The 16,168-nt window shown below is 47.4% G+C and overlaps 2 protein-coding genes across 2 annotated transcripts in view; one reads left to right on the top strand and one right to left on the bottom strand.

The window, feature by feature from the left end:
* The window catches only part of LOC125425322 (heat shock factor protein 3-like), a 38,317-nt gene extending 35,051 nt beyond the window's left edge, over positions 1 to 3,266 (bottom strand). Inside the window, exon 1 of the mRNA XM_048482930.1 lies at positions 2,711 to 3,266. Coding sequence (XP_048338887.1) covers positions 2,711 to 2,842 — 132 coding nt within the window. The 5' untranslated portion in view covers positions 2,843 to 3,266. The remainder of the gene's footprint in view (positions 1 to 2,710) is intronic.
* Positions 3,267 to 5,017: 1,751 nt separating this feature from the next.
* The window catches only part of LOC125425320 (hephaestin-like), a 33,991-nt gene continuing 22,840 nt past the window's right edge, over positions 5,018 to 16,168 (top strand). The window contains exons 1-4 of the mRNA XM_048482928.1: positions 5,018 to 5,921; positions 8,289 to 8,475; positions 11,140 to 11,384; positions 15,220 to 15,432. Of these exons, the coding sequence (XP_048338885.1) occupies positions 5,699 to 5,921; positions 8,289 to 8,475; positions 11,140 to 11,384; positions 15,220 to 15,432 (868 nt within the window). The 5' untranslated portion in view covers positions 5,018 to 5,698. The remainder of the gene's footprint in view (positions 5,922 to 8,288; positions 8,476 to 11,139; positions 11,385 to 15,219; positions 15,433 to 16,168) is intronic.

Raw genomic sequence — 16,168 nt, 5'->3', positions numbered from 1 at the left:
ACATGGGCTATTTTACAACACGGTTTAGTATCGCACTGTAATGCACAGCTCCTCATTGCAAAAGAGATCCAAGCATCATTCAGGAATCTACTTCCAGGAGAGAAAGATCACTTCTGTGAAGAATTCAACCTAAGAAGACTGGTTCATATGGCCCAGTGCCAGAAATCTCACCTTCTCAACCTAGAACGTCATTACTATAAATACACAGATAATCCCTCAGTTACACTGAAAGATAGAGTAATCATTTAGACAGAAAAGCAGTCTTTTGATATTATGGTCTCCCCACCTGTCCCCAGATGGAGGAGCCTGACCACAAAACTGTGTTCATGGCGTTCTTTAGCCTTCCTATTAATAAAACAGAAAGCAACCCCCTCACTTCTTCCTGGTTAAACAACACAGATTAAAAAACAAGACGGGATTAGATGCAGGCAAGAATTATTTCCAGCAAGACCTAGGCTGGAGGAGTCAAGATGCAAAATATCTGCTGTTGTATTCCCCTTAGAAGAATCAGGAGCAACCGAACAATTTCTTCATTAGGAGCAACTGAAAGAATAAAAAACAACAAAAAGAAGATTTCTGTGCATAGGTCTGTGTTGTTCTGTGCATAGGTCTCCATTCTGCCTGCAACAAAAACACGTTTTACAGAATTCATCTACAAAAAAATGGGGCATGAGGAGAACAGAGAAAGATGCTGCTGTTGCAGGCAGAATGGAGACCTATGCACAGAACAGCAGTCATAAAATGGGGACCCAGGAGGTGGATATTTGCAGCCTAAGCAAACCAGTTTGGGCCATGTCCAAAAGAGCCACAGATGCCCCAAAGCATTCTCGAATAAAGCAGTGGCCAGTCATCTACTTAAAATGTAAGTCGTGTTAGTGTGTCATGCAACACACATCCATTGGTGTGCAAGAAGAACCAACACACATTCACTTTAAAAATCGAAGTGGGGGCTACTACCTGGTCTCACCCCATATGTCCCAGGTAAGCCTCTGCGACCCTCCATGATGTGGCTGGCCAGGGCTTTTACGGCCCTGCCCCTGCCTGGTGGAACACTCTTCCATGAGATGTGCAGGCCCTGCGGGGATCTTGGCGAATTCCACAGGACTGTAAAACCGAATTGTTCCACCGGGCCTTTGGGGAGGCCAGCTGAGGATTCCCCCTCCTAGATGCCCGTGTTGTGTACTATGCCATCATCGGCACGCTCAATATAATATCTATTAAACACTGCCTGTCCCCTCCCGGCCTTGGGATCGGGCGCCACCATGATTGTCTATGTAATGCTGCCATGTTTTTATAGAGTTTGTAGTATGATTTTAATTTAATTTATTTACTGTGTATTATTGTTGATTTATGAACTGATGTACACCACCCAGAGTCCTTCGGGGGTGGACGGTCCTAAAATCTAATATATAAATAAAATATAAAACAAACAGAGATTTAAGTCACCTATACATGCTTTGAATGTTGAACAAAAACTACCCAACGTATGTCTAAGTGTGCACTATGCACAGACTGTAAATGCGCTCACTGTAACATGCAGACCAGTTTATAGAAGACAGCGTTTATCCAGTGCTAGATGCCAATTGCAGGTGTTTGCAATTTTAAGCGGAGAATAACTACTATGAGAAAGTAGTTTTATAAAAACAGTTAAGTATACACAGAAAAATTATTTTGTGGCCTATGACCGCCTAAACAGGAGCTTACATTTACTGCTGTCATTTTAACCAGTAAAATGGATCCAGCCAACAGAAAATAAGCAAACAGTGATTCCTACATGAAGGCTTTGGCCAGCCCTGAAAGCTGTTAGAAGTTGCTTGCCAAAGTGGCTTGCTATGCAAGTGTCCCATCATCACAGGAAAACAAAAAAGAAACACTGACAGCAATAGATGTAGTAGAACGCACAGCTGGAAGTTATGGGACTGTACATAAATGCTGGCATGACGCTGTCTCAGCTCTGACAGCAACAAGGTCAGGTAGGGATTGACCCTCAGATCCAGTTCCCGTCACTTTTGATGGCTACAGCGATGCTTCTAATCCAAGGAATGCAGATATGCTGCCAAAGATCATCCAGAACGCAGTTTGAAAACCACTGCAATAAAATATGCCTTCCCCTAGCCCACCATACTATTAAACCCCACAGAAGCAGCAATTAGCTGCTTTGTTACCAGAGTGTTTGCCTGGTTAAGCAACACAATGCAGATGTTCTTGCTTTCTTTCCCCAATCATAACAACCTACACAGATAAGCCGAGCCATGCTCCATGCACAGAACATGTATTCTTTTGCAACACACACACACATTAATTCAACATATTCAAGTGAGCACACATACGCACTCCTATACATAAATGCACATTTATTATGGTATATAATTATAAGGATCGACTACTTTAAGGAGGCTGTCTGCTATGTCTCTGTATGAGTCACCACTCTGGGCTTGTTTCTTCCTAAAAGCTCCCACAGAAACAGGGAAAGCCCGAGAACCTGACAAGAGTAGGCTTCGCAACGACCTGTGGTGCAGCAAAACCACCTGCCTAAGAGGCTACCTGTCGCGTCACTGCACCGGGATCCTCTCCCTCCCCGGGGAAGGGGGTCCCATTACAGGGAAATGAATGCAGCCTCTTCTCCCCCACGTCACAGCGGCGCCTGCCTGGGGAGCAGCTACAGAAAGAAAGGGGCGGCCACTGCGCGTGCGCCCGGCGAGCCCCTCACCCGGCTCCAGGAGACCACGTCGTCGGTCCCCGGGTCCTCCACGAGCGCCCACAGCTTGGCCAGGAAGCCCGGCACCGCGGTTGCGTCGGGGTTTCCGTTGCCGCCGCCAGGCGCGGCCTCCGCCTTCTTCATCTCGGAGGGCGACCCCGAACTCACTCCAGGGCGACACGACGCAGAGAAATGTGCTGGGCCCCGCCCACTACTTGCGTCGCCTGGCTTATACGTCACAGAGGCAGGGGCCCGGCTAGGAGTCAGAGGGCGGCCAAGGCGCTGAAGCCCCTTAACCCTTTCGGGTCAGAGCCGCCGAAGTGCCTCCCGAAAAGGAAACGCCCCCCGCCCGCCCGCCCGCCCGCGGGCAGGGACTTCCTTCCTTCCTTCCGGGGGTCGCCTGGCGGGGCTTCGCGCGCCGCTAAATTGGGCAGGGGCGGTGGGCGTGGTCTCGTTGCCCGTGAGCGGCAGGCGGGCAGGGCGTCGGGCGGGAGGCGGCGCCGGGCTCCCCTTGCCTCTGTGGCGCGTGGTGGTTTCTTGCACGCGCTCGTTGCCCTTCCTCGTTGCAGCGCTTTCTGGCTGTGCAGCGGGCGAGCTGGCACCTCCGCGAGGAAGGCGGCGGGGAACGGGGCGAAGCGCTTCCGTCCTGCCTTCTGAGCAGCAGCAGCAGCAGCGCCACGTCGATTGGGCCTTGTTTCCCTTTGGAGGGGCGGGGTGTGTGTGTGTGTGTGTGTGTGTGTGTGTGTGTGTGGTTGGGCTAGTTTTTAATTGTGGAGGGAGAGAAGCATGGTTGGTACGATTAATGGAGAAACGGCTCCGTGTTCAGCGTGCCAGTGCTGGGAACCAGCAGGTTCGCACCATTTCGGCAGAACTGGTTGTTAAAATGGTGCTTATAAACAACCGGTTGTTAAATTAATTGAATCCCACCACTGACCGTGCCTTTTTAACCTCTGCGACCAAGGTCGGGGAGATCAGTGCAATGGACTCCTGTGTGTGGGCTGAACCATTTCAACAGGGATCGTCTTTCTTGGCAGACAAACACAATTCTGGGGACCAGGGGCGTCTTTGGCAAAAATGTAGGCTGGAGACAAAAATCTGAATTTTCTGCCCCCTCCCCCCCACAGGTGCCCAGGTCTACCGCCTGAAGGTTGCACCGGCGTCTAGGTCTACCACTTGGAGCCACTGGCGGTGTCCAGGTCTACCGCCTGGAGCTGGTGCCAGTGCCCAGGTTTATGTGCACCAGGGGACATGACTTGCCCTATGTCCCCATAGGCAGTTTGACCCTGCTGGAGACAGAAATCCTGCTTAATGTAAGCCAGAGCCCCCTCCCCAGTGTGGTGTTCTGAAGTGCCGTTCTGTGTGTGTGGCTTCTGCCAGGGCAGATTTGATAGGTTGTGCAGATTTTGAAAAACGTTTGTTTTGGCTGCCCGTGTCCCCACCACACGTGGTTCTTCCCAATGTATATGTGAGTGGTGGCTGACTTCACCTCCCGAGGCAGCCATTTTGTGGGTGTGCCCACTGGGCTATAGCAAGATTCTAAAGGTACCTGTAGTCTCAGAAAGGTAGGGGACTCCTGGGGTAAACTGAAGTTTGTGTCTTACCCGTCAACCTGGGACAATCAAAATTCAACCATAACATTTTGGGCTGCAGCCTTTCCTCCAGCAGCTGGCAGTGCCCCCCTCCCCCTCACACAAAAAAGACCCTCAACCCTTTACCCCTGGAAGTAGGGGTGGGTAGCGTGGTGGCCAAGTTTGCACATGATACCAAATTATGTAGGGTGGTGAGAACCACAAAGGATTGCGAAGAGCTCCAAGCAGATCTTTATAAATTAGGTGAGTGGGCTAAGAAATGGCAAATACAGTTCAGTGTAGCAAAATTTAAAGTGATGCACATAGGGGTAAAAAAGCCAAGCTTCACAGTTCTATCAGTCACAGACCAGGAAAGGGATTTGGGCGTCTTAGTTGATAGGTCCATGGGAATGTCAACTCAGTGCATGGCAGCTGTGAAAAAGGCAAACTCTATGCTGGGGATAATTAGGAAAGGAATTGATAATAAAACTGCAAAGATTGTCTTGCCCTTCTATAAAGTAGTGGTGTGACCACACTTGGAGTACTGTGTTCACTTCTGGTCGCCACATCTCAAAAAGCATATCGAAGAGATAGAAAAAGTGCAGAGAAGGGCAATGAGGATGATTGAGGGACTGAAGCACCTTCCTTATGAGAAGAGGCTGCAGCGTTTGGGACTCTTTAGTTTGGAGAGGAGACATCTGAGTGGGGATATGATTGAAGTCTATAAAATTATGCATGGGGTAGAAAATGTTGACAGAGAGAAATTTTTCTCTCTTTCTCACAATACTAGAACCAGAGTGCTGGACTAGAGGGACTCTGGTCTGATCCAGCAGGCTCTTTCTTATGTTCCATCCCTACAGTTGATCTCTAGTATTCTCACCACCCATAATCCCTACAGACTTCACATCCCACACTTCCTTCAAGGAGCACTGAGTAGCAACTATAGTCTACCATTCCTTGTTTCAGCCCCATTGCGCTCCTGTGAGGTGAGCTAGGCTCAGAGTGTGCCATTGGTCACCAGCAAGCTTACTTGGCAGAGGTAGGGATTTTAACAAGACTCTAGTGCAATGGTCCACCCACCCCTCTGTGGGTCAAGTTGCAGCTGACTTATGGTGAACCTGTAGGGCTTTCAAGGCAAGAGGCAAACACAGAGGTTATTCGTTGCCTGCCTCTGCATAGTGCTCCTGGAATTTTTGGGACGTCTCCCACCCATATACCAAGCAGGGCTGACCCTGCTGAGCTTCCAGGACCTGATCAGGACAGGCTAGTCTGGGCCACTTCACTGCAGAGGGTCCTAATCGTCTGCACTTTGTTCTTACCCATATTGTTGCTGGTTACCTTCCCTACCTGAAAGTGATCTGTGGTCAGGCCTCATTTGGCGTGCCACACATCCTGCTCCTCCCTGGTCATCAAAACACCAGATGATAAGTTAATGACGGGTGCTGGATTGCTGACTGACAGTTCCACAGCATCAGCCAATCATGTGCTCCAAAGGGCATTGCCTGTTCCTGACAGACACATTCTCCAGCCCAGGCACTACCCTCTTTTATGGACAAGACTTTGCCCGGGCTCAGCTCCTGCTGATCCATGCTGGTTTCCTCCGTGCTTCAGGCGCTGGAAGAAAATGCTGGAAAAATATTTCTCAAGCTTTTCATGTTAGTCACCAGCTTTCTTCTTCAGCAAAGTAAGAGAGACCTCTGTTAACTGAATGCTTTCAGTGCTGGCTTCTTGAGCTGTGATGCTCGGCGTACTTAGGAATGTGCAAAGGGTTGGGATACTTGTGGGGAGAATCTAAATGGGGATGGGAGGGAAGGGCTTGAAGTTTGGGACTGGGATGTCAGGATGTTTGATGCAGTTTGATGTGTGGCAGGGGACTTAGCACATGAGGGCTGTTGCACCATGGGTTGACTGAATGCTGGCTCACTGTTCCTGGATCACTTTGCACTTTCAAGAAGAACAGTTGGTTTTTATCCCCTGCTTTTCTCTATTGCCTTCCCTTTGCTCCCTCCCTGCAAGAGGCACCCGTGTAGGAGAAGTCGGTGAAGCTGAGAGAGAATGGGGACCAGCCCAAGATCACCCAGCAGGTTTCATGTCTAGGGAGACAAACACATTTCAGCAGATTAGAGTACACTGTTCTTAACCATAGGTTCATTACGCATGGAACGCTTACCTTAGGGTTCTTAGCTACGCAATGGGGCTGTAATGTGGTCTTTCATTTCTCTGTTTACCCATGAGGAGCCATTCTCTGTCTGCCCCACAGCTGCTTGCTGAAGTCTCAATGGGTCTCTCCTTTTCCTGGTTCTCTGAAATCTGCCCATCAACTGCTTCTTAAAGACCCAGATCTCATCATACCTGTTAATTTCAAGATAAAGGTCTTTGTTGAAGCACTTTAAATTGCATTTATATTGATATATCTGTGATAGCAGTTGATATTCTAGCCCATCCCAAAAATGATCCCCCCTCCCCCATGAAAGAGGCAAAGCAATTCCCTGGACCACAAGCTGCTAAAGAAGAGGACTAGAACTCCCTCCCTTCCCCTCCACACATAGATTCTCTCTTTCTCTTCCTGCTGCTGCCCCAGGAGAAGAAAGGCTTGTTTTAAAACAGAGGCTTGTTTGAAGTAAAGCTTGAAATAGCCCTCCCAGTCATTGGGCAGGGTGGAAGTAAAGTGGAGGAGGTGCGGTGGAGCCCAAATGGGGCCCTGCTTGTACTGTTCCTTGCAAATCTCATTTATATCAAGATACTGATATCTCGATGTGCAGGATGGAAGTGACCGTATGGGAAGCGTGCATGTGAAGCAAGGCAAGGATGGCTAAAAGTGTGAGTGGGGGAGATCATGCAAGGTGACTGAAGAAGTCTGGGACAAAGCTGTGCTCACTGGCAAAGCTGCTGGCTCTTGCTGTGAAGCAAATTAAAAGTCATGCTAGAAGTGGTGTCGCTTGCGTGGAGAGAAGCGAAAGTGAAAGTGGAACTTGAGGAAATAAGTCCATACAAGAAATCTTGCCAGGGGACATTTGTCCCCCTCACCCAGCAGACATCTTGTGCTGAGTTTATGCTGACTCCCTTTGGAAGGGAAGTATTTATGTGTAAATATCACCAGTGCCAAGAAATCAAGTAAGGCTTGCCTCTGTCATTCCAGTCTGGCACTTGTAGGTAAATGTTTGACCAGCCAATACCTGATCCTCAGTAGCTGCTGGAAATGGAGTGTTCAACATGTGGCTGCTAGAATCTGACCAGCATTTCCTGATTTTGCAAGTAAATAGTTAATCCAGGATACATCACTCTGTTCTTTTGGAAGGAAAAGAGCTTTTTAAGAAGCATGGCAAAGATTGCCAAAACGCATTCTTTTCTCTCTCTTTTTAGAATATATTTCTGACGGGCTTGAGGAGGATCATATTAAAACTTTTTGAACTTTGGCTTTGTTGTCATCTTCTTTGCTGCTCCCCAGGCCTGATATGGAAGCTATTTTAGCCATACTGAGTCACCAGGAACAAGTGGGCCACCAGAGGGGAGGAAGCTATGCTGTGCTCTGGGACTGGGTTCCCACCCTCCAGGAGATCTCCTGTAATTGCCACTGGTCTCCAGACTGCAGGGACTGGTTCTGCTGGAGAAAATGACTGCTTTGGAGGGTGGATTTTATGGCCTTATGCTCAGCTAAAGTTCCTCCCCAATCTCCATCCTCTGCAGGCACTGCTCCTAAATCTTCAGGAGTTTCCCATCTGCAGTGGAAAGACCACTTCAGTTGAACTGGAAAGACCACTTCAGTTGAACACCATGAGGGGAGGGGACCAGTGTGTTGCTGTCCCATTCAAGTCGCTGCTGAGCTTGATGCACTGCCAACAGAGCAAGACAGCCTGCTTTGGTGGGAACAGCAGGATATTAAATATAATAATAACAATAACCCATAGCTGGTCCAGTTCAGTCCTCCACTCCAGTCAAAGGTCTTGGGTGCTGCCTTATTAGCCCTTCTAATCTAGTTCTTAGGACTTGCGGTAAGGTTTTTGTGTCCTCTCTTTCCAAAGATCTCCAAAAGACTTCAGGAGCTGAGATGGGATCCTATCAGCGGGCCATAGTCCTCATCCATTTCCTCCTGCTTGCTCTGGCGGAAGGCACCACCAGGGTCTACTATCTGGGAATACATGAGGTGGAATGGAATTATGCTCCATTACAGAAGAACAAAGTCACAGGACAGAGCATTGCAAATGACACGTAGGTGCCGCATTTATTCAAAAAGAAAAGGGGACTACCTAGAAAATAGATAATCAATGTATCTGATCTTTGCTGACTTAATGTGTTTAACTTCTTTTATCTCAGACATTTCCATATGGTGGCAGCAGAATATTCATAACACCCTAAAAGACATGGATATGCTGACTTATAATTTGCTTTCTTAGGTAACAGCCTGTAATTCTAATTCATGTAATTAGGTCAGCCTGTAATTCTAATTCATGGCACTTTTTGAGTGTTCAAAGCACAGTTTGCATACAGTATCTCAGAGCCAAATTAGACCTGCTGCTTTTTAGAGTTGGGTTCAGGTTCTTTGGACTCAAATCTGTTTCCTCACAGCCTGATCCAAATCTCTTTCCTCATAGCCACACTGTAGCTGCAGAAAATGTATGTTAAATAAATTAAGGAGAGGCCATTTGGGTGTGGAATTCTGCCATGGGAGGAGGAAAGGCTCTACTCTCTGAGCTATTTTCCCCTCTAACCTGTTTCTGCAGGCAGATATTTTCCCAGTTTTGCTGTCCCTTATGAAGTATTCCATCCATGTGGAGCAGCAAAAATTGAGGGTAAGGTCCCCACTGTTATTTTGGCACGAGAAAGCTACTGAAGGGGGAGGCAGGGGGCGTTCCTTTCTCCAGTTGCGGCATTGTATGTCCAGATGGGTTCTCTTTTATTTTAAATGGACATTCTGAGGGGAAGCAGAGCTGGGTCTGGGGAATCCAGATCCAACACTTTAAGCCCAGTGTGTTGAGTTTGGCCCTGTCAGCCAATACCTAGGGATAACTTGTGGTATGGAAAGAGGTGAGCTGAGGCCTTCCAGAGACAATTCAGCCAGGTCAACTCTGGTTTGGAAAACAACTGGAGATTTGGGAAGCGGTGCCTGAGGGGGATGGTGTTTAAGAAGGAGAGGGAGGGATGTGATTGTCAGACTCTCGAACGTGGAAATAACAGAGACCGTAGGAAAGTCCAAAGGCAGTTTATTCCATGCAAAGAGTAACAATGTAGAGAGCTCTAGAGAGCTCAGATCCAGGACTTATATCTTTCAATCCCTCCGTTTCGCTCCATAGGAAGTCCCAACCCTTCCTGCTCCCCAAGTCCCACCCCCTGGCCTCAGTGCTTATAAAAGAAGGTCTCCGAGGCCGGGACTGCAGTCTCTTCTGGCCTGGCCGGAGGGGACTGCAGGCTGCCGGCTAGGAGTCCAGCTGGCAGGGGGAGTCTGGGTGCGGGAGGTGAGCACCCTAGACCTTGCCCATGTCCATGGTGACATGGGCGGGGTTGAGGGCAGTGGGGGTGGAGCTAGGGGGCAGAGCCTGGGGGGCATCCTGGAGACAATTTGTCTCCGGGCACCATTTACCCCTGGTACGCTTTTGTTATTTACCACCATATTGTGAAAAGCTTTAACTGCCTATTTCCACACTTTAAGCCGCTATGAAAGATGCTGCTCTCAACCTTTTTGTAGCCGTTGAATAAATATGTCATGACCTGGAACGCCCAGGTTAGCTCAGTGTCATCAGATCTCAGAAGCTGACAAGGTCGTCCCTGGAATACTATTTGGATGGGAGACCACTAAGGAAGTCCAGGGTTGCTTTTCAAAGGCAGGCAATAGCAAACTACCTCTGACTGTCGCTCTGAATTGTCCATGATTTCCCTGCCTGCCTTGGCCTGGATGTCCTATGCTAGTCAAATCTTGTTATCTGTCATAAGCTGGTTAATCCTTGGATAGGAGTGTTCCTAGGAATACCAGGGTCATGCTGCCGAGGCAGGCAATGGCAAACCACCTCTGAACATCTCTTGTCTGGAAAACTGCATATAGGATCGCCATAAGTCAGCTGTGACTTGACAGAACTTACTATTAACAGACCAATTACTTTTCTTTACTCGTTTTGTTTGTTTGTTTAAATTGCCAATCTAATTTAGAATTAATGCATTGTATATTGGATGTATTCAAGACCCTTCGGGGATAGGCGGCCTATAAGTTTAATAAAATAATAATAATAATAATGTATTCTTTTCCTGACCTTTTGGTCCCCTCTGAATGTAGCATTGAGTAATGAACCCAGTGAGCAAAATAGCAAGGACACACATTCATTTACAACAGATTTTATCCAAACTGCAAAATATCCCCTTTCTGTCATAGTTTGACTCCCACAACAGACAGATAAAATGTCAGATCCCAAACAAGGAGGCTCAGCAACCATATATCCTGCCCTGCCAAATCAAAGTCTGTCCTGACCTCTTGCTCTTAATATTTATCCCCTAAAGAACATGGCAGTTCTGAAGTGTGAACATGATAGCATTATACGCCTTTCAGCAAGGTCCCGCCCTCTCCAGGCTCCACCCCCAAAATCTCAAGGATTTTTGCAACCCAGAGCTGGCAACTCTATGCATGAGGGACAGGTTCTGCACTAGTGGATCTGGAGGTCTGCCCTACTCCATACCTCACTGGCATGAGTAAAGTCCCCATTATTTGGAGTGCTTATTTGATTTAAAATCTTCCTTCTTTGATGCATTACCAACAGTCCTCTGTGCACAAGACAGGATGAGGGCCTGTGTGTTTCATCATCAAGGGAGAAGGATTACTCATTGGTAAGGGTAATTATGTGGGAGAAATCTTAATCTTTTATCCTTTTTTGACCTTTTTTTCTGCAGGGCAGCCTCTAAATTCCTCCAGCCTGCCAAGAACAGAATCGGCAGCATTTACAAGAAAACTGTCTATAAGCAGTATTCTGATTCCACGTACATGACGAAAGTCCCCCAGCCTGCGTGGCTGGGATTCCTTGGGCCCGTCATACAAGCGGAAGTGGGTGACACTATCATGGTCCACCTGAAAAATTTTGCCACTCGGCCATTCACTGTCCATCCTCATGGTGTCTTCTATGAGAAGGACTCCGAAGGTACGTGAAAATGCCTTAGGTCCTAGGACAATGTGTATAATGTTAGAGTAAAGGCAACTTCACATGCTTTGGACATGCGAGGGCACTGTTTTCTCTGTATTGAAATCAGAATCTCTTCTAACTAAAAGGAGGTTAAAGCAAGCAGAGTTGTTTTTACCTTTGGCCCATTTTCATAGGAACTTTATCCACGTGACTCGGTTTTTATTAAGTTATGCACATCCTGTAGTTTACAGCCTTTCTTATTGAAAGTTGAAATGCATGACATTTGGAAGGTGAACTTAAAAATAGCCTTATTTTTAGTTTTTCATCTAATACACATCCCATGGTCGCCAGCTTATCTAAAGGTAGCCACTTTGTCTGAAGGGGAGATCAGCATTCCCAAGTCTGGTAGTGAAAAGGTCTCTGAACAAGATAATCTACTCTGCTGCTCCTTGCTGGACATTCAGTTCCTACAGTGTGCCACTCACGCTCGTAGATGTTTTCCCCACTTTTATGTACCCTAATTGGTAATCTCTTGTTATTTTGCTTCTCCTGTTTCATGACAGCTTCATTTCTGGTGTCCTCATCTCCAGTGGCGGACTTCCTTTTAGTTAGCAGCTCCCTATTTCTGGAACTATACCTTTTCTGGAATTATAACTTTTTCCACAAAAAGATGTCAGGAGATGTGTGAATTACTATGCCACATCTTCCTGGACCTTTTTTGTGGAGGAAAGCTCCGCCAGGGTCCTAGTTCCTGCCTCCCCCCTCTTATGATTCTCTGTTATGATTAAAGATTTTAACAAAGGCGGCACTTAAATAAGACTCTTTAATCGTAAAAGAGAATCTGGACTTCTTTGACATGCAGGAGATTCACATTTGACTTCCGCCGAGGAACGCATGACCACACTGACATCTTTCCATGGAAAAAGGTGTAGTGTTTAATTATTTAATAATTTTAATAGTTTTTAGTTTGAAAACTCTCTGCATGGAAATTTTCTCTGCTGAGCTTGGGAAGGATATTAGGTCTTGGAACCTTAAGCCAATAAATAGACTCTGAAGTATCAATCAGCGGCATTTATTGATGAGGTATTGAAGCACCATACTTGATGGCGAAGCTGGCATTCCCAGCCCCCTTCATCCCCCACGGAAAGCCCCCCTTCCGGTTTCCCAAGAATGAATGAAAAACAGTCTGTGAAGCCGAGGCACCCCAAGGTTGGCGGCAGATGGTGAGAGAGCCACCTGGCTTCCTGCCCCGTGAGATAATTCTTTTCTCATGGGACAGAGGTGCCAGGAGAAGCCTAGTTTCCTACAAATTGTTTGAAGCCATAAAGTAGAGATCAAGGAAAGAATGCACAGATGGCAGTGGTTACATATAGCAGGCTGGTTACATAGAGCAGCATTGAGTTGTTATTTCAGTTGTTACATCGAATTAGGAATGCATCTTAATCACCCAGATAACATCCTCCCTGACAAAGGGTTACATGTCTTTGCACCATTTTTCCAACTCAAAGGGGTGAAAAAAACTATACTGAAGTGGATTCCGCTGGGGCGCATGCCCTTTGATTATTGGGGGGGGGGGGTGCCTGGCGCCGAGGGCATTCGCCCAGGGACAGGGGTAACCCCATGTCCATATAGGCCTTATGCCTCTGTGGCCTGGCCAGAAATAGACTCACATTACTCTTGTAGTTCCAGAAAAAACAGTCACTTTAAATTGCACAATCACCATATTCTGGAGCTGTAGGGAATATGGTTTATAAAATTAGCAGAGTTATACAGCACAGCAAAACCAGAAATTATAAGGAGGAAAGTTTATTGGTAGGTTTACATCAACTGAAGCAGAATCAAATGGAAGTCTATCCTAGAAAGAATACTTCTCTCTAAAACAAATGGCTGCTTTCGTGTGAGTAGATGTGTGCTATCCTGAACATACTCTGCCCGTGCTTCTGGCCTAGTCTCTCAGGAGGGACCCAGAGGACTGTCCTGTCCCTTGCAATTCCAGGAGGGAAGAGACAAAGACACAGGAGGAGAGGGAGGGGCCAGTGAGGAAAAGGAACTCTCTGCTCACTTTCAGGCATTAGAATACGAAACAGACTCAGGGTCCCTTATTCTAAGGAGCAATGAGCAGCTGAGTGCCAGATTTATTCCACGATGGTCACGGTTAGTTGTGTGCAATGTTAGGCTGCCTACAAATTCACAGCAAGGACTTCCCATAAGTTGTGGCACAAGTCATTATAGAGCTCCTGAGAGTATTTGAATCTGAAGCTGATGCCCGCATCAAATGCATCTGGTCCAGCTGAAGTTGTCAATTTCTCAGCCAACTCCAGAGTGGAAAATTCCTGGAGATGTGGGGGTTGGGCATGGGCAGGGCAGGGCAGGGCAGGCACCATCGAGTCCACCCTCCAAAGTGGGTGTTTTCTTGGGGGGGGGGGAGGGGACTGACCTCTGTGGCCTGGAGATTGGTTGTAATTCTGGGAGGGACCCTGCACAAAGGCTGAAGAGAAGAATACAGAGCTGTACCGGTGAAGCAGCAGTGAACATTTTTCACCACAAGATGTCAGTCAAAGCCACAAAATTCAAAGATTCTAATGAAATTCGCTATAATATATGAAACAAAAATTTATGCAGAGAAAAGCTTACAAACTCAAATTACAAACACAATCACACAGGATCCCAGTCACGAGGGATGCAGACGAGCTCTTGAGATCTGAGTTCCCCTACCCCCACTATGACTCTAGCACCCGTAATGGAGGTATTACTTTGTGTGGTTGTTTGAAGACCTAGCGCCTTATAGCAGTGCGAAGGAGCAGTTTGGAAGGAACTGTTGTGTATGAAATAACATGGAGATCCTTCTGTGGAACAAATTGGAGAAGACTCTGTATCTAGTTATGACTGATCATTATTTGATTCTGAAGATTTTGATTTTGAAACATGTTGGATTTTTGTGGAAAGAAGTGTTATTGAATTCATTTCTGTTTCTTGGCGAGCCCTACAAAGAGACTGACGGCCCTAACTGCCCGTCACAGCCCATGCAGTTTGTTCTGCAGCTCATGCCAAGCACATTTGGAACTCAGGGAGCTATCAGTGCAGCTGCTCGCATGTGCGAGGTGGGCCTGGGTTTGGGGGTTCCAAGAAAAAAATTCACAGTGTCTCAGCTGGGGCCTCCCTACCTGTTTTCTCTTCCAGGCTTGAAAGTCTTTGCACCATTCCCTTTCTGTGCTCTTTCAGCAAAACAGGTGGTTTTGGGTTCCTTAGTGTTAAAACAACAAAACTTTTCAACTGTGTGTCGGGAGCCAGTGCCTCTCTGGCTGGTGGTGTGGCAGTGTCATGCTCTCTGGTTTCAGAGGCAGAACCGGGGTGGGGAGAGTGACCAGTCCCCGTTCCTCACCATGCACACAGCTCGAGCGTGGTCTGGCCTGGCTCCCTGTGCTGCTGCTTACTGAACAAAACCAGGCAAAGTGAGAAACAACAGGCCCTGGACGAGCTGCACCTGCACTGCAGGCCATGTCAGTGGGAGTCTTCTATTTACTGTAGGGGCTTCCTGCTGCTTACCTGGAGGACAGCCGAAGGCTCCATCTGGTGTTCTCTGCAGGCTCGTTCTGTGCATTGGGCAACCTCACGTAGCTGAACCATTGCTCCGACTCATGTGCTTCCTCAACAAAACCACGCAGGGAATCGTGAGGGACCCTAAAATTTAAAAGCACCCCACAAAAAGTATGACTCAGATACTTGCAATAATTGGTATAATACCACAGGGAAACAGAGTTGTGGCACAGCTTTCAATGGGACTTGTTACGTTTATCATATTTCTTGTCCTGGAGGTGGCAGAATGGAAACTTTGGCTACCTACTTCTTGCAGGGTCCCAGTATCCAGATATGTCCTCACAGGATCTCAAGAAGGATGATGCCATCCTGCCTGGAGGGAACCACACCTATACCTGGACTGTTCCTGAGGATCACAGCCCAACTGCTGACGATCCAACATGTTTGACTTGGATCTATCATTCTCACATCGATGCACCAAAAGATATTGCTACTGGCTTAATTGGGCCATTGCTCATATGTAAAGAAGGTAAGACTGCCTCGGGGTTCACAGCCCACCTTGAAATTATCTTGGTGGTGGAAAGATCTGTCAGGTTGCAACTGTCTTATGGCATCCATGTAGGTTTTTCAAGGCAGGAGACGCTTAGTGGTTTTTGCCATGATCTGCCTCACGTTAACCCGGGACTTCCTTGGTGGACTCCCATCCAAGTACTAACCAGGGCTGACCCTCCTTAGTGTCCAAGTCCTGATAAAATTGGGTTAGCCGGGGCTGAAATTCTCCTCTCTCTGTGTGTTTGTTAAGTGCCATCAAGTTGCTTATGACTTGTGGCAACCCTTCGAATCCTCCAGAATGTCCTGTCATTAACAGCCTTGCTCAGATCTTGCAAACTGAGGGTTGTGGCTACCTTGATAGAGTCAACGACTGATTTCCTTTCTTCAAGATCAGGGACTGAGGGTGGCATTGGGAGAGAGGACCTCGCCCTGCGTCAGGCTGTGCCCTGAGGGGGGATGGGAGCCTTAGATGACTGTGGATTGTGGAATGCTTTGCTTTGCATTTCTCACCAGGTGCCTTATCAATTGTTTTTCTCTTCACACAGTGGGGGGAGTGCTGTCTCTTGTTCTATATTATCTCTGTGCACTGGGGAACCCCTGAACTCTCTTTGCTAATCCATTCTTCGCTTTGAATCCAGCAATGAAGAAACCTTTGAACTTTCTACAAGGGTTCCATTGTCCGGTTTGAGGGGGTCTTGACACCCGGCCACTCG

Source organism: Sphaerodactylus townsendi, unplaced genomic scaffold (genome assembly GCF_021028975.2).
Source record: "Sphaerodactylus townsendi isolate TG3544 unplaced genomic scaffold, MPM_Stown_v2.3 scaffold_28, whole genome shotgun sequence".
Taxonomy (NCBI): domain Eukaryota; kingdom Metazoa; phylum Chordata; class Lepidosauria; order Squamata; family Sphaerodactylidae; genus Sphaerodactylus; species Sphaerodactylus townsendi.
Note: the sequence above shows the minus strand (reverse complement) of the source record. Positions and strands in the feature narration are given on the sequence as shown.